The 21,825-nt window shown below is 40.6% G+C and overlaps 1 protein-coding gene across 2 annotated transcripts in view; it reads left to right on the forward strand.

Annotated features, from left to right (window-relative positions):
- fbxl17 (F-box and leucine-rich repeat protein 17) overlaps positions 1–21,825 on the forward strand; it is a 206,137-nt gene that overhangs the window by 128,218 nt on the left and 56,094 nt on the right. For both annotated transcript variants that reach the window (XM_069523559.1, XM_069523558.1), the window contains exon 9: positions 10,809–10,885. In XM_069523559.1, the coding sequence (XP_069379660.1) occupies positions 10,809–10,885 (77 nt within the window). The remainder of the gene's footprint in view (positions 1–10,808; positions 10,886–21,825) is intronic.

Here is a 21,825-nt window from a genome sequence, read left to right on the forward strand (position 1 = left end):
CAATTTGAGAAGATGCCTTAAGAAAGAAAAACAAAACTTATGTTCCTTATTTTACCCCAAAAATATCCTGACTTTTTAGAAACATAATATTCTCCATGACTGTTGTGTGTATTTCAAGTCGATGCTGGATGCTGCTGATGACTGTGAGAAAGGAGAAAGGAAAAAAAGAGAGCAGCTATTTATCCTGATTATGAAAATCTTTTCATGTTCAAGATCAAAATTAACTGTCAAATATCCAGATTATTTTGGGTGGAGCGAGGTGATTAAAAAAAAGATTACAAGGAGCCATAATTATACAGGACTATATACAGAATGAACCCCCCACCCAGCGCCGTCTCCTCACCCTCTCTCCTCTGTCCTTCTTGCCTAAGCTCTGTCTGCTTAGCCAGTGATAAGCCACTGGAGCGTCGCCGGCTTGAGACTGCTTCAACAAATTCACTTTGCTATCAAGCTAATAGGATTTTGTGTCTTCAGCCCATGCTAAAGATGGCATCTTTGGATACGAGGAGGAAGAGATAAGGTTTGGTGATGGAGAGGCGTTACATGAGCCAGAAACAGGAACTTTTGAGGAGGGGGGGTGTGGTAAACTACGGCCTCCCGCCTGTTTGAAAAAATCTCCTCACTCTTTCTTGGCATGGGATCAAACGGTGCGTTCCTTTGGGAGAATTCATTTAGGATTCTGGCTTTTTCAAGGGGCGTTTGGGCCAATGAGCCAGTGAGCCAGGCAACATCTGTTTTCATGAATACCTAATGACTGTGTGTCACCAGAGTCAAACGCCTGCTCTGAGAGACGCTCCCACTGTTATTACCATCATAGTTATTTAGCCACCACTTTCTCATTAGGATCTTTCTCTCTCAGTTCCCCATGGAGGGAACAATGGGATTAGCTGCTACTTTTATACAGTGTAAGCTACAGCCCTCGCCCAGCACTACATAGTGTGCCATGTGTGTTTTACTGGTAAAGGGTAATACTTTAATATTAAGATAACGCCACCAAGGGAATAGGAAGACATCATATGCTATAAATCAAACAGGAGAATCTAGTCTCGTAGGTGTTAGGGTGCAGAAATGAGGGGAGAGCTAAGTGCTATGTGCTGTAAACTGCTAACATTAAACCCGGTTGTTGGAGAAAGCGTCAGCTGTTCGGTTCCACATTCTCGGAGCCTAGCGTTTTGTGTGATAACAGCTTCTAAGGCACATGTTGCCATGGAGACAATAGCAGACTGTATGGGTCATGGTCAGGTCAATGTGAGCGCTCCAGCCATTGGGTCAAAGGTCAAGAGTCAGGAGTGATTGTAGCTCAGCTTCAGATTCAGGTTTGTGCTGAAGGTTTTATCCTGTTTGAAATGAAATGTTGAACCCTTAGAAAACCTGAAGATGCAAAGAGCCCGAATGATTAATTAATTGCCTATTAACAATTGGCTCATATGATCCTTTGATATATTGTGGCTTTATACAATTTATAATAATTTACAGAATGAACAAGAAAGAAGAGATATATATTTATTTTCTTTATTCAAATTTGTTTATATGTGTGTTTTCTTTTTATATAAAAGTATTTGTAATAAAGTATTATTACAAGTATTATATATTAAGTATTGTAAGTATTTCTTTATGATTAATCTATAAAATTATATTTCTTTGTCACAGGGGTTTTATAAAAACATCTCAGGAATCATTATTATCATTTTTTTACTGACTGTTTATTGACACACTGGTATCAGAAAATGTGCACTCCTCTAATATTGGTATTGGTTTCCAAGAATCCATATGGTTCGAGCTCCAGCACATTTGTTCACCTTTTCCAGACGAGCTTGTGTACTGCATATGTGTGTGTGTGTGGTATTGATGACTGTTATAGCAGACATGTTGAACTAGTTTCATGGAGGACCTAACGTCTCGTAAAATGATGAGAGTGTGATGATGTGATAGCTGTGGTTGTAATGCGGTTGTCGCTCTTGATCCCTTTATTGCACTTATTCCTTTCTTCTTTTGTGCTTGTTCCTCGTGTCTGTGCTCTTTCTGTCTGTTCTCGTCCCCTGTGTGTTTTTTTCTTCTTTGTGACATATACTTTTAGTCACAGGCTGAGTCTATTCATGTTTCACTCTCAGTAGGAAAATACAATTTTTATAACTTTTGAGGGAAAGACGTTGTACGGCCTCAGTGACAGAAGCTGCAGTTTGTGCAAAAAAGGGAACTAAAGGATGACAGATGCCACACCGGAAAGCACACATTTCCACCATCGATCAGCAGGCCTGTTCAGTCCCGTATCTACTGTCTCTGCGAGTCTTTATAACAGTGTGAGTCCATTGATTTGGCTTTGTCATCCTGGTGTGTGTGCCGGTAAACCAGTGCTTCTAATGAAACTGAGTCCATCCAGCAAAGCTGCAGGAGCATTGAGCAGTGGCACCAAAAACCCTAACAGCTCATTCGTTCTCAACAGGAGTCGACTTATGAGACAAATTCAGCGTAATTAAAGCCAGTCCCTGTAATTGAAGAATTCCTCTCTCTATCGCAGCGGCGAGGAAAATTACACGCTGCACTGTGACTTGTTGGACCATTGTGCAGAATTTGTTGTGGTATAATTCAGTGGCCTCCCTACCATTCCATCCTCACTCCCTCCTTCCTCCCCTGTGTTATCTTCATCACCTCTTTTCTCTCTTCCTCTTCATATCCATTAGCCTAATGAACACCCTCCAATTTCCTGACAATGGGACAAACACGGGTACACAGTATTGTTCTTGTCCTTTTTATGTGTATGTGTGTCTGTGCGGCATGCATGTGTGTTCGCTTGTGTGTGTTTGACGGAGAGAATGTGTTGGTAAGCTCTCATTAAAATAAATGGCAGTAATCAAAGTGCAGAGCAATTAGCCATGGCTGAGTGGGCGGAGGGTGTATACCAGTGTGTTACCGTGTGCCACTGTGTCAGGCCCATTGGTAAACATGGTGATAGTTCACCTCTCCCCGTGCACATGGACACGGAGCAGAAGAGTTACGATGCGAAGCCCTGAGGGGTACGGTCACCTCAATTTATCACTGCAGTCAAACTGGCTGTTTTCTTCAGTGCCTGAAACAAGATTCTGTTATTAGCTGGTGGTTATTATAGGTGGTATTATCTGCTCCGGAGAAATCACATTTAATCACAGTTGCATGCAGTGTGTTTGATGACAGGAATTCAGAGTCATGGAGTTTCATAGTCCCAAACACTCATAGGCAAAAATTCAATTTTCTGTTGAGAGAGCCTTGTGAAACCTTCTTTTTCTTATAACAAGTTAAGAACTCTTTCAGTAAAATCTGTCAGTATTTATTTATCATAGAAATCAACTTCTTTCTAAAGATTTTTAGAAACTGGTGTCACCTGGTGTGCTTGTGGTCAAAATCAAAAAATGCCTTTTTAATACCTGTATGAAAAAACTAAGAATTTGGATAACTAGATTATTTTGCAGTGACACCAAGGCAGAGAGAAAACCAAGGCTTATTTAAGCTTTGGATGACAAAATCCAATACACAGACACAGTGCTGAAAAGCTCTGAAAAGTTCTGATCGACCTGCCTGCTTTTTCATAAATAAGAGAAAACAGATGTACCCACTGGTTTTCATTCACTCCAGTGACATCTATCAAGGGCAGCCATCTCTAACCTGTTTGCCTCATATAGGCAAAGCTTCACTAACTTTCTCTGCACATACACACGCTCAGGCAAACACACTTTTACACATTCGCACAGGCACAAACACAGTTTTGTCTAGTCAGACCTGTGGCTCTCAGTGTTATCTCCATCTGCTGTGGGGCAGTGCTCTTCTTCTCCTGAGTTATTTATTGTGTTTTGGCTGCGGTGGTCTGACCACGGAGGCAGACAGGTGCCTGGCATTGCTTTGCAGTCGTTCATTTACAGGTGAATGTCTCAGTTGCATGTCATCGGGGGAATCGGCTAAGGAATCGCAGAGACACGGCGCAGAACTGCAGCATTTTCTGAGAAGCGGCTTTAAACTGCTGTTCGTGCATGTGCATCACGGAGGGCCCGTCAGCGTTGGCAAGGCAACAGGCTGTCCATTTGGATGAGCTTCAAGTGAATAACTGCCACTTAACCTCAAAAAGTGCTTAGTTGGCTTTTCCCTTTGGTTTTTTGATGGACAAATCGACTGGTGTGTGACTGACGCTTTGTCTTGGAGATGTTGAAAGTGCCGGCTGATATTGGACAAAAATACGTTACAGATTTATTTCCATAAAAATAACTTGAAAAGTGAAACTCTTTTGACGTCAGAACTATTTAATGATCATTTACCCAGAGTTTGACTCCTGCTGTCCCTGTATTGGAACCTTTGCCACTTAGTGGAGCACGAGAAATGTTTTATCCTGCAATTACAGCTGGAGAAAAATCTTCAAGCATTTAAGGAACCAAACCTGAAGACGAGAGGAGACAGCGGCACACAGAGTGGCCCCGGTGTCTCTGCTTTCAGTTAGTTGGCCTGCAAACGTGTGCTGTTTTGGTGCTCGCCTCGCCCTCCCCAGACAAACAAAAAAGCACAGGTTGGACAGGAAATCTGCGGATGATGGGCATTTATGGCTCCGGTTATGACCCCATCGGCACATTTTTGAGCGGCCCGATGACAAGCTGCTGGAATGCCCCGCCGTTTTGCAGAGTCGTTTGAAAACATGATTAACGGTGGTGGAACACAATAGGAATGTGATTCTCATTTGAGCCGTGGGTATGGCAGGCTAGCCTGGGAAATCATCCAGGCCCTAATTGCTGAAGCAGACCCTGATTCAGACAGCTGGAACATACACACACATACACACTCTCACGTTCAAACAGAGCCGTAATAAATAATAAAAAGTGTATCGTACAGTGTTGGCTTCTGGATTTATAATTATGTCATATCAAATAATATGTAGAATAAATCTGTGAACGTTGTGTCACCATTACATTAGAGCTAAACTAGTATCTGGAAGAGTTTTTTATGTGTAAATGTTTTTTGTAATGCATTTACAATTTATTTTGTCCCATATATCAGAACAACCTTATTGAAAAAGGAGTCATACAAACATACTGATACTTGAATTGGAAAACAAAAAGAAACATGTTCCCACTCATACAATAAAACTTGTATCGCTTGGTTTTGAGATTCCTGCTTTTCCTCACTTTAAATGATTTGCTTACTGAAGGGCTCTTGTGAGCTATTGGATATTTTTATATCCATTTATATTAGCCCAATGAGAAAAAAGCCCTAAAGTTTTTTTTCGTCCAGAGGATTTCTGAAACTTATTCCTGTGCATCACCTGAGGAAGCAGCGCTCTGCTTTCTGACACGTCTGCGTGGATTTATAGGTGATATAAAGAAAATTTACAGCAAGAATCATTTTGCGGGAGCGTTCTCCACAGAAGTGTAAACCGCCGTCTTGCCTTGCTCTCTGCCTCTTCCCTGCTCCGCCCTTCCATTTCATTAAGTCTAAAGACAACTGTGGAAGTCTGAAGTCTTGTCTGTCACCACTGCCGCCTCCTCCCCCCTACTCCTGCCTTTATGTTTTCAACCTCTCCCCAGACCTTCAGCTGCTTTTCTTTAAACATTTCATGCTTACTTTCATTCTTTTTCGCTCTCCTTTCTCAAAAATCATCCATTTCTATGTCCCTGCTCCTTTTGTGAGGCCAGACAGCCATGTAATTGTGGGCCGAGTGAGGATTGGGGATGAGACAAGGCCTTGTGTTGGTCGGCACCGTGCTAGTGTACCTACCTACAGCCATTCTCCCAGCAGTGGCTTTGTTCCTGCTTCCATTGTGATAGGCTATAGCTAAAGAGAAGCGCTACACATGTTGTTTGGCTGCAAGTCTTTCTGCAGCCTTTGTGATAAATATGGTCCTCTGTTTCTCTCAAGTGTTGTATTCTCGCTGCCTGTCTGCGTGGATACCTCTGGCTGTGTTGCATAAAAGAAGATTAGCTTTACCTCTGAGAGAGACACACAAACACAAACAATGCACTTTGTGTAATAACGCACACACAAACACCGATACGTTTGTCTCTCACCCCTGTTATGAGAGTAATTAGCTCATTTTTAACCAGTTTGACTCAAAAATGTGGTAAAACAATAAAGAATGTTGTGTATGTGTTGATCACCCTTGTCCATTTAGTTGTTGTTTAGCTGGTTTGTTTGTTTATAAGCAAGATTACGCAAAAAAATCCTACACGAATTATCACAAAACTTGGTCAGGGAGTGGATCTAGAATTAATTTTTCACTTTCTTTAACATTGTAATACAAGGCAATTTTCACACAGTATTCGGTCAAAGGCCAGTCAAGCTATAAAGCAGCTTTAAGTCAGACTACAGAAATTCTGCTGGTCGGGCGATGATTGAGTGCTTTTTCGCTTTTTTACTCTGTGTTCAAATGCTGGTCAAGGCTGCATAAGTGGTCACGTTACAGAAGATGTACAGAGTGAATTTTAAAAAGCTTTTCTATTTTTCTGTGGCATTGAGGATTCACTTGAGCGAAGACAAACCTACCTGGCCTTGACTTGAAAGTCCATTTCCCTATAACCCCCAGTATAGCACTGATACGATTTTATCCCTCTGATAATGGCGTTCTACCATCTCACATTCATTATTCAAGAGCTTCTCTGAGTTAATAAAAAACCTATTTACAATGATGCTATTCAGTGCACACAGATAGCAAATTTAATTCCATGAAATAAAAATGTGTATTAAAAAAAAAGCAACAACATTGCAGCTCCTCAGTCAGCGACATTTATAATCAGATATACAGATTGGCTAATGCAGCTTTAGCTCATCATACCTTTGTGCCTCATTTACATGCAAAGACCCAGGAAAATGTTTTTTGTTAATCACAAGATAAATGAGCGCTGATGTAGTTACCATGGTTTCAGAGTAACATAACTGAGTTTCCCTTTTAAAAACTCCAAGGGAAGAGCAATTAAGCATCCGCAACATAATTTGCTGCATGTTTTTCTCTGGATTATATGCGTCTGGCTCTTTAAGTTGTTTTTCACTAATTATTAAATGGTTACTTACTGTTCTTTACATTAAAGCTCAGTAATGGAGTCACAAACCTTAACCCTTTTTCAGGTAGGAGACACGTTATACCAGTGAGGAGCGAGTCTTTTTTTTTTCTTCTTACTATAATTCAGCCTCATCCTTCAGCGCTGAATCGAACAAAGAATAAATTCTTTGGCAGGCGGCTTGTGCTGGCTGGCAGGAAAATAGAATTAAACATAAAAGATGTTTCAGGGTTAAGCAAAAGTCCTCGAGGTCCAGTTGTGTGGGTCCAGTAATTCAATTTAGTGACAAAATGTGTGTACGACTTTGTGTTTAACGATGAGAAATTCACCCCCCCCCCCCCCTAAATCCCAGGCAAGGAGCGCCAAGAACCCGAACCCGAAGTTTGATTTTGTTTGTGTGCGACTGTAACAATGAGATAGAGAGAGGGAGTGACAGCTTTATTGTTTACCTCTGGCTGTTTGTGCCGACAGCGTGGTGACAGTGAGCCAAACACACACTGACCCCTGATGAAGCTCCCTTTAGTCCTCTCTCTCTCTCTCTCTCTCTCTCTCTCTCTCTCTCCTGCCTGCCGGTCACACTAATTGCTTAAACATGCGGCCCTTTAGTTGTCATGGAAACTGGTTTATTGTCATTTTATTGGGAAAAGGTGGCCTTGAGCTGTATATTAGCAGCGACATAAATGCAACTAAATGCTTTTTCTGTGTTTTTTACTTTATTTTTTTTATGTATCGACTGTGTAATATTCTTAAGAGCATCTTTCTCCCTCTGTGGTGGCAGACACAACTTGCCCGACTATATTGCCTCATTCACTTCACACATCATTTACTTCTCGTCTTCCTGCGCTCCTTCGTCTCCCTCATCTTTCTGTTATTCTTCAAAATCATCCGAATTAACCCACCCTTCATTTTTGGCATCTTGCAACCTCTCCTCCACGGATCCTCTCCTTCACTGGTTCCATGCAACTTCTTTTTTCCCCACTCCTCCATGATTCTCTCTCGTTTTCTGACACATTTCCATCATCTCCCACCCTCTAGTTTCTCCTCTTCCTCCTTAACTGCATTTCTATTCCTGTCCCACCTCTTTTTCTCAATCCTTAACTCCTCATTACTTCATCAGCTGCCTCGTCCATGTCTTTCCCCCTCTTCCATCCATTTTCTTCCCTCCTCATCTTCTCCATCGCTCTCCTACATTTGTTTTTCCTTCCACCAAAGTATCTAAAAAACTAATTTTCCCCCTTTTTCTCCTCCACCCCTTTCCTGGTGTTTCCTCCCTTTTCTAATCAGCACCAGCTCCAGCACCTTACCACCCTGTTGACTTGCTCTCCCCTCTGCATCCTAATGCCATTCTCCTCCACATTATCTCCTGTAGCCTCTGTTTAAATGTTTAGTATTCGCACCATGTGCGACCGGGCCTTTTGTCACATGCTCTGTACATTATTGAAAGCGAGCAGATCACTAATTCATGTCAGCTGAGCCTTGTGGGGTTTGGGTGGAGGTGGGTGGGAGCTTGTTGCCTCTTGACGGCCTTTCATGTGGCTCGAACCACGTCTTAGCAATCACATCCCACACCTCTGCTGCATCCGCCCTCATCTCCTCCGCTGTCTCATTTTACGTCTTCTCGTTTCACCTCCATTCCATTCCTTTCCTCAATTTTCCCCTGTCAGTGTCCCATGATGTACCCCCTTCTGTCTTTGTTCAACCACTATCTGCTGTATAGAGATTTCGACCCACTGTAGTCACTTTCCATCTCTCCTCACTCCCTCCCTCATTCATTGAAGTCTAATCTAATTGCTTTTTCTCTAACCCTGGGGACCCGGGCGCAGTGTAACAAGCTCCCAGCGGATGCTCTCTGCCTCTGCCTTCATCGCTACATCCCTGAGTCGCTACTTTCTTTTCATCTGTTTCCTCATACCGTCTCTTCCTTGTGCATTCGTTCATTAGCAGCACTAATGCCGTAGCCTCAAGACACACAGCACGAAACTGTGATCCGGCCGGCTTTGCTGAATCTAATCTAAGGTTGGCCACAGTACAAGGTTGGGTCAGAAATGACCAATTGCAACAGGTCTTTTTTTTGTTTAAGTGTGGAGTTTTTCTAAACTAATTCATAGAGGGAGCCACGGGAGAGAGAAAACGAGTAGTGGATAAAAAAAGGAATTAGGAGGAAGGATCGGGGGAAAGAGGGAAAAATAAACAAGGGAGAGGTTGTGAAAAAGGAAATGCACGAAACAGTAACATGTAGAGGCTCACAGGACTGTACGTTAACAAAAAAGGTGAACAATGTCACCATGTGAACTAAAGCAGATAGACCAGTGCATATTTTAACAGCTTTGGCTTCACTTGTAAAAAAACTGGATTTTAGAAATATGACACAGATCCTTACTGTTCTTCCCTTGTTGATCCCACAGTGCGACATGTCACACATCAAGTGACATCCATGAAGTATCACCTTAAACAAAACCTGAAGCAAAAACACAACAGCTTTCAAATCATGCTGCGTTCCAGAGGCTCTGAATTTTTAAAGTGCTGAATTCCCCAGACTCTATTTTGTTTCCCGTTAGGTATAAAAAAAAGAAACATGTTAAAAAAAAGAAGCTCCAACAAGTCGTCACGCTTGATCTACGGTGAGATTAGCCAACGGATAGCGAGTGAATATGAGCAGTGCATTTCAGAATAACCTCAGTTGTCAAGTCACGTCGTGTGAGCGGAGTCTTTGGCAGCACAAATACCTCAATGTTGTTCCCCGATTCATTGACGTGAAGCTAAATGACAGCAGACAGCTCAACATCACTTTTTTAACGTGAGAGCCATACAGTATGTGTGCACGTGAACTTTTTTTTTCTTCCATCTCATTAATATACACGACAGAACATCAGCATAGAGATCAAAACATTTACTCCTGAAGGTTAATAGGTCAAATGCGTTGATCAAAATCTGGTTGTTCCACACACTCCTCTCATTAGAGACATTTAAAGAGAATCATTTGATACAGATACTCTGATCTTACCCCCTGGCCCTCCCAAGTGTATACTCTCACTCTCTCACTCACACACACACACACACGCATACACATTATACACACACACACTCACACTTCACACACAATTTACACATACATATACACACACACACAACGTGGGTCCTTTGGGCTCAGGCACTGGGCTGAATGCAGATACAGGGTCTGTCTTTGAAGTGAGCATGCTCGCTGTGTGTGTGTGTGTCTGTGCGTGAACGCACGTGCACAAACGCTCACATGCACTCCTGCTGTGTTTGTGCATGCTCCTTTAATCCGATCAGGTGTTTAATTATTAATGTCTGTTAAAGGAAGCAGAGGCAGAATATGTGAACATTTATGACCCTGCAGCTGTACTTTTTAACCTTTACTGTGAAATAATTCAACATGTGTGTGTGTGTGTGTTTTCCTGTACTTATATCTATAAACCCTACAGAGTGAGGACATTTTGACTGGTCCTCACTTTTTTATTTGGCTGTTTGAGGGTAAAGACTTGGTTTTAGGGTTAGAATTAGGTTTAGGTTAGGGTTTGGCATTTAGTTTGGATGCTTAGGGTGTGGCTAAGGGGCTAGGGAATGTATTATTTCAATGAGTGTCCTCACTGAGATAGAAGTGCAACTGTGTGTGTGTGTTTGTGTAAGTGAAAGCGTTATAGAGAGCTGCTGTACGTCTGCATGCATTGTGGCATTTTCCAAAGTTGCCTCCAAGCAAAAGAGAAAAGCAATATATTTGGACGCAGATGCCTCAGGTGACGCTTTAAACATTCACTCTTTCTCTGTGTGTCTCTGTAGGTGTGTGGAAATCATCGCCAAGGAGGGGAGGAGTCTGAAGGAGCTCTATCTCGTGTCCTGTAAAATCACAGACCACGGTAGGATACTTTCCATCACTGTCCCTTTGTTGCAGTCAACCTCTGATATTAGAATGATTACTATTATTACCCACAGCCACTGCTGCAATTCAGGACTCATTTGATTTTACAATTCGCCCCTTATGAGACTTGCAAACAGTAAAACTCTTATTGAAAAGTTTTGCACACAATCAAGCATTGTTGGGTGGATGTCTCCTCGGTGCAGTTTGGACATGTTTTACTGAACAAGGCAGGAGGGTTTTTATGTTTTTGCCTGTGTTTATGGATTAGAGGCGTTTGTGTTGTCTGACAGAAAACATCAAGGTGTTTTCTTTTCCAGCCTTTAGCAACGTCTCCCCTTTTTATTTCATTTTTATTTTATGTGCACTACCTCACTCTTCTGTTTTGATTCAGCTCTGCCATATGTTTTGCAAAATATTTGAGTCTGAAGTTCAATACACAGTTGGAGTACGTCAGTACAGAGGCATCAGGAGTGCACTGTTTGCATGAACTATTTGATTCCTTGTTTGGCAGTATGTTCTGTGTAGTGGTTGCAATGCCATATTTTGTGTGTGTGTGCATGTGCATGTGCATGTGCATGTGCATACCATGGGAGTTTCACAAATGAGAGCCCACAGCTGTGCAGCCAAATATTATTTTAGAGTCTCCAATTATTTCAAGTGATACTCGATATGAAAAGATATCAAGTCCTTGTTGGTCACGTATTTCTCATCCAGTCATCTTTTCAAATAACAAATGACCTTTGTAATGATCTGAGATCTGATGTGTTTGCTTGCGTTTGATTATCAGAGTAAGTTTAATTTGACTTTTGACAAGTGTGATGTTTTGTTCCTGTCTTTCTTGCTTTTGTATCACGTTAACTCATCATGGTCTGAATAAATCCTCTTTGCACAAAAGTACCACTGAGATAAGAGACGCCTTCGGCTTGTTAGTTCCCTGGTATTTGCTGAAGAGCTTAGAGAGCTTAGAGGCTGGGTCGGGAGCTGTTGTTGTGGGCCTGAAAAGGCTACTGAGGCATTGTTTGATATTTTGATGTACAGATTGAGTTGCATGATGCTGTATTACAGCCTTTCCTGTATAGTTACTGATGTATGATATTGGCTGTAAACCCACATATTGATCTTTTTGAACACAATATTCATTCGTCTATTTTGATTTCTACCTCGCTTGTTTTACTGTGTTTGGTAAATGTGGTTAAATTTTATCTACAGCTCAAACCTGTGTCACAAATCCTTCAGGAAACCCTGGACTGTGAGATGTTTCTAGTGTAAAACAAAGTTGGAACAAAGTTCCAATGACTTACAATTCCTTCAAGTAAATTTAAATGTGCAATCAGGTCATTACAGTTTGAATATGAACTTTTTCCCCCACGTTCGAAGGAATTTTCAAATTGCGAATACAAAGTGACAGCTGTATCTTGTGAGAAATCCCACAGAAGCTCTGAATGCTCAGTGAGCCACTATCTTAAATCAGGCAGCATTTTGGAATGAGGTATCCAGTTTTTCCGCAGACATACATGATGCTGACCCAATCAGATCCATTCCAAGCTGCATCATTATATCTGTCTGAATCAGATGTTAGAGACTCCTGCAGTTTCATTTTGTACTTAGAGAGACACCGCAGTCAGCAATTTACCACTTTCCTGACATAGCTGACTTTATATAAAGTTTGGGAAATCTAGATTGCCCTTCATCTTTTTCCTCTCATAAACCACTATTCTGTTTTAGTTGTACGGCAGTGACAGCAGATATGGAAAAAAAATAATGCCATGCATTGCTTGCCTAAGGTTTCCCCAAGGAAGTTGTGATTATGTCACATGTGTTGCCGCAGAGTGGAGACTTGCTGCCAGTGCCTGTGAGTTACAGTGACAATAATTACCTTGACCTCTCTGAACTTGAACCTTATCTGTGTGTGTGTATGTGAAACATTACGTGGGCGTGTGTCCACTTGTGTTTGATTAATGACTCCGAGATCACAATAGTACATTAAACCTGGAATGCACACAACCAGCCCCTTATACATCCCCCTCTTTCTGTGTGTCTCTCTAATCTTTTTGACCAAGATGAATTGGTGACATCTGATCTTCTTCCTTCACTAATGACCCCTCTGGCCCTCTTCGGCTGATGATTGGGTCTGTGTGCATTTATACGTGTGTGTGCGTGTGTGTGCGTGTGTGTCCTTCCAGAAAAGAGATGCCTGTTGCAGGAGCTCTGTGCTCTAACAAAATGATTGGTGGATTTCCTGCTTCGCTCTCCGATAAATTAAATAACAGAAATGAGATTTTACATCTGCCAAGCCGGCCCCCGTTTTTTTTTTCCGCCCATCTCCTGTGCTAATTATTTTTATTAATGGCCTCTCTGAGTGCATTTGAGATGTCCACAAGCCTCTTAGGTTGTGAGTGTTCTGTTTTTTTCCTCCCAGCATTTGCTTCCTGTGTGTTTTTATAGAAGCTTTGAGGACAGACAGAGAGAGACATAAAGACAGGTTTAGATGACAGAAAGAGAGAGCAAGGCAACATGTAATTTTACTCCCAGTGCAGATGGTTTAAGAGATTATTTTTTGAGGCAGAGGAAACAAATGGAAAAAGCGAGGATAGAGCTTTTGGGGTGTAATGATCTTACTGAAAGCCCTATTATCTCTGTGGAAAACTTCCTAGACTTCTTTCTCTTATTCGTCAAACAACAAGGACAAATTGGCTTAATAACATTTTGCTTGGAATCCAAAAAAAAGTCTAGATACTTGTTAAACACCTGGTTTCTTTAATGCACGTCGTTAATGAGATTTATGCTTTTCATTTCCGCTGGTTTTTCACACCTGAAGCGTATGATTGATGATGGATAATGGTTACGCCACCAAAGATTTTGTTAGATCTCTAAAAGCTTTCCATCCGGATTTCCTCTGTCTATCATAACACACACCCGCGCTAATTAATCTTTTTGTTCGCATGTGTTGTTTTTTTCAAAAGCTACTTACAGCTGCCACATACACGGCTTGTGTCGTATGTGCACATTAAACAAGCTCATCTAAAGGGGCAGAAATTGTTAGTGTAGAAGGTAAAGTACATCCAGAATATGAAAAGAAAAGATGATGCAAATAAAGAGGTGAGTGGTAATGAAAAGATAAATAAAAGACCTTAATCTACAAAGTTAGTTTGAAGGCACTGTCATTTAATTTCATTTTGAATTTGACCTGTATTTTAACTTGCAACAACATACTGCTGTTAACAATATCATAATTTATAGGAGAAAAATATAAACTTAAACTCCAAGTCACCAACAAACACAAATAATGCATTTTAATAAAAGTGTATTTTGTGTAATGATAACAAAGACAAATTTGTAAATTATTAAAACCTTAAGAATGATTAAACGATAAAAATGTAATGAATCATGACAGCTGGAAGTGAAATAAGTATGAAAGTAAAACTTTTAATTGCTCTCAGAATAAATGAGGTAAGCTGCTTTTGTGCTAAACAAGATTTTTCTCATGTTATTCCAGGTTGCAGGTGCTCAGCAAGAAGCTCAGTAATAGCAGTCGGCACCTGCGTCGTCATTTAATCATTTGAGAGTTTTTGATAAGGGCCCTGCATTATAAGACAGCAGCAAAGTCATGAATGGGAGTTATTAAAAAAAAGGAAGGGGCTATACAAATAAATAACACTCAGTGTCTATCACACCCCACAGAGAGGGAGTGCCACCCAACCTTAGCATACAGCTCACAATGATGAGTATTATAATTATCACCGGTAATAAATCTTAGCGCAGGGTGATAAACAGCATCCAAGGGCTTCAGAGTCACAGCTGAAGCATTCATGTATAAAATGTCACCATAATCAAAGACTGATAGGAAAGTTTCCTCAATAAGCGTCACGCTGCAGAGAAAAACATGATTTATTCCTACCGAGGAATTGTATTAAAAGTTACCTTCTCATGGATCAAAATTCCAAGATACTTGTACTCCGTGACCTTCTCAATATGTGTTAAGAATACGAGAGTTTGCTCACCTGGGAGATAAATAAAAAGTTTGTGGGAGCATCAACTGCTGTGGAAACATTTCTTGTCTTCTGGATCTCAATAATATCCCACCTGGCCTATTAACGCCTCAGGATTTCCCAGGAAGATCTGTTCAGTCAGTTTAGTTGACCTATATCTCTAGTTACAATTAAATAACTATAAACTCTAGAGAAGTGTGGTTGAGGCTTTTAAGAAATCTTCATCAAATCAGACACTAGGAGCCCTCTTTATTTCTTCAAATCCAAAAAACAGCCAAACCATATGGAATACATTTAGCATCACCCTGGGAGCCAAGATTTTGATTTTGATAACACAACCCACCACTTCATACAGGGATCCTCCAGCTGCAGCCTTTTGAGCAATTTCCATTCCTGACCCTTTGTTTAAGAACCCCTAATCTATGTGACCACTTATCACTGCCACTTGCAGGCTTCGAGAGCTGCAGAGACGCTCCAACACTTTTATCAATCTCATATATAACTCTGGCCGAGATGTTGGAGCATAGAAATAGATCGTATGTGCTGTATATTTTGAAAAAAATAGTCTTAGCATGTCACTGCTTATCTCTAAGGAAAAAGCAAAGTAAAGAAAAACAGGCCTCTCCTATGTTCATGAGATAGAGAGGTCAATTGAAGTGAGTGCTTGAGATCATGTTAAGGATGTATCGATAAGGGAAATAACATTTTAAAACAATATGTAATCTGTCCTCTTCCAGTAAAGATACCATGGGGTGGCTCGCCATAGTGTGGCAGACTTATAAGTCTTGAGAGAGAATACTCGCCTCCCTCCCTTTTTTAACATGTACAAAATAAGAAATGTTCGTATCTTCTTTAGTCTCGTATGCAAACGGACAACAGGGTCTACTTCTGCCCATTGCTCTTGCAGAAGTCAAAGTACCACTACAAGATAAAGGTTTGAAACCTGATCCTGATGGGAAAACCTTCTCCGCTTCTCTCCCAGTGCTAATCAGATCTCGACACCACCGCTGCCATCTTCACTGACTGAGCCATACTCAGATACAGGCTCATACTCTATCGACACACCTCGAAAGACAGTGATGTCTTCCCCAACACACACACACACACCCACACACACACACACCCTCGACTAAACCTTTTGTTCTCCTGTGTGTGTTCTGCATTCACATGTCCATTTGTGTGTCTGTGTTTTGTGTGTGTGTGTATATCTTCCTGCGCTAATCTTGTCCCCTGTAGCACCGACTGCTTTATATGGAGACGAAAAGAGAGACCTTGGCACCTCCGTTCTTTACATATGTTAATTTCCCTCTTTCACCCACAGGACTCCACACGATCCCTTACCTTGTCAGTCACGGCCTCCTGTGTACATTTGTGCGAATACAAGATGGACTGAGACATCTGGGAGACTGTATGAGCGAGGAGGGACAAAAGGAGCAGATTTGGTCTTGGTTGCAAATTTAGAGGTGGTTGTTTCCAGCTTCGAGGGTGATGGAAGTCACAGTTCAGTAGATTTTTTAGAGACAGTGTCAGGTGACTAACACTTTGAGAGGTTCAGTTGCTTCGACTATCATGGAAATTTTCTTGGATGAATCCTCAGTGCACAATATGGACACTTCCAAACAATGAAATCTGTTGTGTGTGTGTGTTGCTGATGGCAAGTGGAAACCAAATCAAACACTGTGAAGTGTACACTTCAGCTTCAGCTCGGATTTACACTTGTACTGGAGGCTTTGCCATAGCAATATCAACTGAGTCTTAAGTTTTTGAGCCATCTTAGCACCACCAAGGCACAACAGTCCCATTGAATTCAAAGAAGCCTGATAGCTTAGGACACATTACATTATCTCAGCTACACATTGGTGTTATTTAGAGGATGTAGCCCAATGTTTTACTGTACAGCAGCAAAAAAGTCTACTACCAATGAAACCTCATTTAAATCCACTACATTCAGATTTTTTTCCAGATCCACACCAGTCATATAACCTCTTTCAGATCCATGTATTGTTCCTTGGGAAATCAGTGAAATTGTCAAAAAACTCCTGGATCTGCCCCTTTGTTGGGATCTGTGCAAAAAATTAATTGGTTATTTCTTGGCTCATGTTTCATCCTTCCACCAAGTAGTTTTTGCCATTTTGTAACATTAGGGATATAATTTAAAAACCTTAAAATAGGATTTAAAAGTGAGAAAAATACTTCCTGAACAAGTTATCTTTCTTCACAACTATATTTCTATTAATAAGAAATCTTGCAGCTGACAGCCCGTCCTCCAGGCTGTTGTGATTGTGTTGCGTTGCTGTATAAGAGGGTCTGAGCCAGTCAGATTGTTCATTTCATGGTTGTGTCCATCTGTATTTACCCATCTGCCAGCTTGTGGGATTATTCTTGTCATTCAATTTTCATTTGTCTTATTCTCTTATTTGTTCCCCCCCTTCACAGTTTTAACAAAGTTAACATACATTTACATTTTTCTCCATTTTTGAACCCTGTTGCAAGACCAGTCCCCTTCTTTCTCTCTTTTCCCTTCTCATCTCTTTTTCCATTCATCTTTCAGCTCTTGCTTTCATCCGCGTTGTTTTATTCTAAATGCACTGAACGTTGATAGATTGGGTTCCCTGCCCCTCCCCTTCAGCTGAACCTCAAGTATCGCTGCATGTGTGTGTGTCTTCGCTGATGTGTGTTTGTGTTTGTGTGCTTGTCTCACATGCCTTTGTGTGAGCCTGTGTGTTCTTTAACAGGTTCTGCTGCTGCTGGGGAAATTTTTGACAAAAATTTACTCCCCAGAGTTTCATAGTGCTTTTTACAAGTTTACTTAGCACAAAAGCAGCTGAAACAGCATGGTAACTACCTTACAGACAATAAAAATGACAGCTCCCGTATTCAATATGATGAGGCCATCAGGGTATACTCAAAGCTCAAGAGTTACTACGCTATAGCTTTTAACCTTAAGCCAGCATTCACTTTTTATTATTCTGCACTATTTGTGGGATTGATGTACATGTCAAGCCCCTTCAACATGAAACCCCTGTGTTGTAAGCCATGGTTGTATGGCACGGTGCAATTTTTAAAATGTCACACAGTGTTGGCATCACTGCAATACAGACCAGCGAGGAACACCTACATGAGGCAATCAGTTATAGTATATTATGTCAAAGCTCACGGTGATAAGGTAAGTTTGCAGTTTTCTTTCTCTTTCTACCTTTTTTATTTTTCTCATTTCTATTTCTCTTCGAGCTTCTGTGTTTCTTCCCTCCATCTTGTTTGTTTGCCCGGCAGTTGTTCAGCACCACACAGTCTAAGTGCTGTCAAACGTAATGTGATGTAAGCGTAGATAGCGTAATAGCTTGTTTGCTCCTCTCTGTCTGGCATTCAGTAGGTAAATAATGCAACTTTACAAGCTGTCGATTAAAATGCGCAGAGCAGTGCAGCAGATTTATGTCAGCTTCTAAAGGGAAGAAAGTCAATAGCCAATCTCTGTCCATCTGTATCTCTACCGTGACTGGGATTGTGTGTTTGTATACATGTGTTTGTATAGCGTAAGAAATAGGTTATGTCTCTGGGTTCTGGAGTTGACAATGGGTGGGGCTGTTGATTGTTGTTGTTGTTCATAGCTACTAAAATACACGAGTGTTTTTGAACCTTGGCGCTAATTTTTTCATACCCCATCAGGTTTGTTGGATTATTTTGACAACCATAAACTGTGCGACCTCTCTTATCATGGGGGCACTGATATTTTGAAACCGCATTGTAGGTTTGAAAAGATAAACATGTTGTTGACAAAATGATGCAACTATTTTATTAGTGTGCATGTCGGCATAGCCGGTAGCAGGATATTGTTTTTACCCCTATATTGTGTTTGTGTACAAAAATAAGTCAATAACACATTTATTTATTTTAAATTAAATTATTTTTCAGCAACATTGGTAGGAATATTACATAGCACAGTATCTCTGGATGATTAACTTTAGCCTGCTGAGGACAGTAACAATTTTATGGAGGTTTTAATGGTCCACCAACACAGGTGGAATTTCCCAAATGCACAAGCCTCTAAAGTGAAGCAATGGTGCAAAACACTAATTTCAATATCTTTTAAGTTCTGTCAAATAAATTCCTGTAATTATTACTATTACTTTATTAGATTTGTCCCACCAAATCTAATATAGTGTAATATAGTGTATATTTAGTTACCTCTATACAATGTATGTGCAGAGTATGCATTTTTATTTATTCCTGTGTACATTTATTGAGAAAGCATTGATAAAACCTTTATCAGTGTTGATTTTATTTTAGTGTAGGAAATCACTACTGTTCCTCGGTGGTCAGTGAATATCAGAACTTACTCGGTTAAATCTTTGAGATTCTAGGTCTCGGTGAGTAAAATCAATTTTTTTATATACTTGGCATCTTAAATGTTGACGAGTGTAACCATCACAACAGAACCTGACAGGAGAACAGCCCATGTGTGATCCTCCTGACACCAGTTCCATTAAGTGTAAAACAATGGAACTGGAGGTAGCCAAGCCCGCAAGCCAACTCCCATGACCCTTTCCCATATCATGCTGTGACCCTAAAAACCAATGAAGCAAAGGTACACAGAAATGGCACATGCTAGGAAAATTCATAAGCAGTGTTTTCTCCTTTAGGGGTGGGAGAGATTGTAGGACAGGGAGAGAATAACATAGGTTGAAGAATGCTACCGGACATCGTGAGGGAAAACACTCATAAAGTGGGTTATTATCTCTGCAAATCAATGGGAGTTCCTGAGCCGTGGGAAAAACAGGCACCATTACACTAAACTCAGAGCTGGACTTTACTACACCATCCTTTGTTTGTTTTTTAGATGATTTGTTTGTCAGCTGGATTAGGTGGCAGGATGGGACATGAGACCAAGTATGAACGCATTAAATTCGATCAAGATCAGGAGATGTATCCAAGAATTTTTAAATATCACTTTCTTAAACATTGTGAGGACTGATCTGAGCATGTGCAGATCCAAATAAAAACTCAGATTTAAATTAGGTTTCAGAAGGAGACTGTGGCCTTGGCAGAGGTATGCTCTCTACTCAGTGCCAAGATTAAGATTGTCTTAATATGAATTAGGATTTAAGATTAAGATAAATACAAGTAACAATAACACATAAAGTACCTAACACACACGTTTTCCTCTCTTGCAATTTGGTCTGTTCCTTTTAAAAATGTGTAACCCACATAAAAAATCAGGTCACTAACCCTGTATATGTCATTTAGACACTCAGTTCATCTCCTGTAGGGGGCAGTGTTTTCCCATGAGCCTAAGACAGGTATCGCGTGAAGAAGTCTGCACCTGTGTGTGACGCAGTTCCCTCTAAAACCACGAAGCAGACAGTAGCAAACTGTAACAAACAGTAGCAGAGAGCCACGGCTAAATTAAAACAGACGTCCGCAGACAGAGACGGTAGTCACAGGCAAATCCAGGCTTCGTCCGGATAAGCTGTGAGCCGAGGAGGATAAACCCCCCTTTATGAGAATTCATGCTTGATGAACCTCTGGTGAGTTAGCAAACTGTTAGCTGGTTGTTCGCTACTTGGCTGGAGGAAAAGATGAATATATTGTGCTATTAACTCGGTTTAAGTTGGTCTAAGTTACTTAATAGATGTCATACGATGTTTTCAAATGTTTCCCCACGACTTTCGTGCACTTTATATTGTAGTTTATTGCTTGAAAAAAGGTTGCTAGCTTTATGCTAATGCTAATCGCGACCGCGATATGCTAATCGCTAGCCCGAGTTGCTAATTGCTTTATTGGTCGTTGTGCTTAGCTCATGCTAATCGCTCAGTTAAAGCTAAGTTTTCATGTTTTGCAAAGAAAAGGTGCATTTCATTTCTTTTTATGCCATTTGAATTACTCATTTGTGTTAATAGCCACTGCAATGGGTAACAGTGCCATTGAGGTGTGGTATATTTGATATTTGATTCAAGAAATTACAGTTGAGCATAAAAATTGTAATTCATCTGATGTTAAAAGAGTTAAATATTAGAGAGATTAATTAAAATAGCTATAAATTGATGATATAAGTAAAATAGAAGTTAAAAGGGATGCATAAGTTATGTATCTGTTAAAAATGACACTGTTGTGGATGGTAATTCATGAATAATTGGTTACATTTATGGTTAAACTAATTCATAGTAATTCATTTTAGTGTGTGTATGTATTTCCTTGATATTTGGTAATATATTTCATGCCTAGAGCTAGAGCTGAAAATGTTGAGATCTCATAAGAAACTGAGACAGAATCAGATGAAGATCCTTACAACTTTGCACTTTCTGTGTAGGTTGTTTTTTTTTTGTTTCGTGCTAGTCTGATCAACTATCAGAGAGATAGAGAGACGATTAAGATGGCGAGCCCAGCCCAGCGATTCTGAAAGAGAGAGAGAGTTGGAGATGTGGTGTGGCCAGCCACAGAACCTACCTTGAGACTCCAGATCATCTGAATCACACATTCTGAGAACAGATAAGACACACACACTCTTCACCTACCCGGGTAGTAGAGATTTAGGATGACATACTTGAATGGACATTGATACAGAACATCCACACAATTGGATCCCTTTTTCAGAACTGAACTTTCTTGAGTTGGAGAGCTCAACTTCAATGGACTCTGATTTTGTGTTTTTTTTATTTTTGTGACGCCTTATTTGGTAAATAAAAGTACAGCTAAGCTGTCAATGTTATTATTGTTGTGCATTGATATTAAAGTGTCACATGTTCAAATTAAACCACACCCACTCCTTTTTGTGAGTAAATTCCTGGTGCAACTCCTACCGGACCTAGAGCGATGTGATGTCTCTTTAACCTAAAAGTCAGGACCAAAGGTGCTACAAATGCAATAACTGAAAACACTTAAATTAAGTGAAGAATGTTATTGTCCAAAAAAAAGGTTTGCCTTTGGCTGCAGTGATGGAAACTCAGTAGAA

Source organism: Paralichthys olivaceus, chromosome 4 (assembly GCF_024713975.1).
Source record: "Paralichthys olivaceus isolate ysfri-2021 chromosome 4, ASM2471397v2, whole genome shotgun sequence".
Taxonomy (NCBI): domain Eukaryota; kingdom Metazoa; phylum Chordata; class Actinopteri; order Pleuronectiformes; family Paralichthyidae; genus Paralichthys; species Paralichthys olivaceus.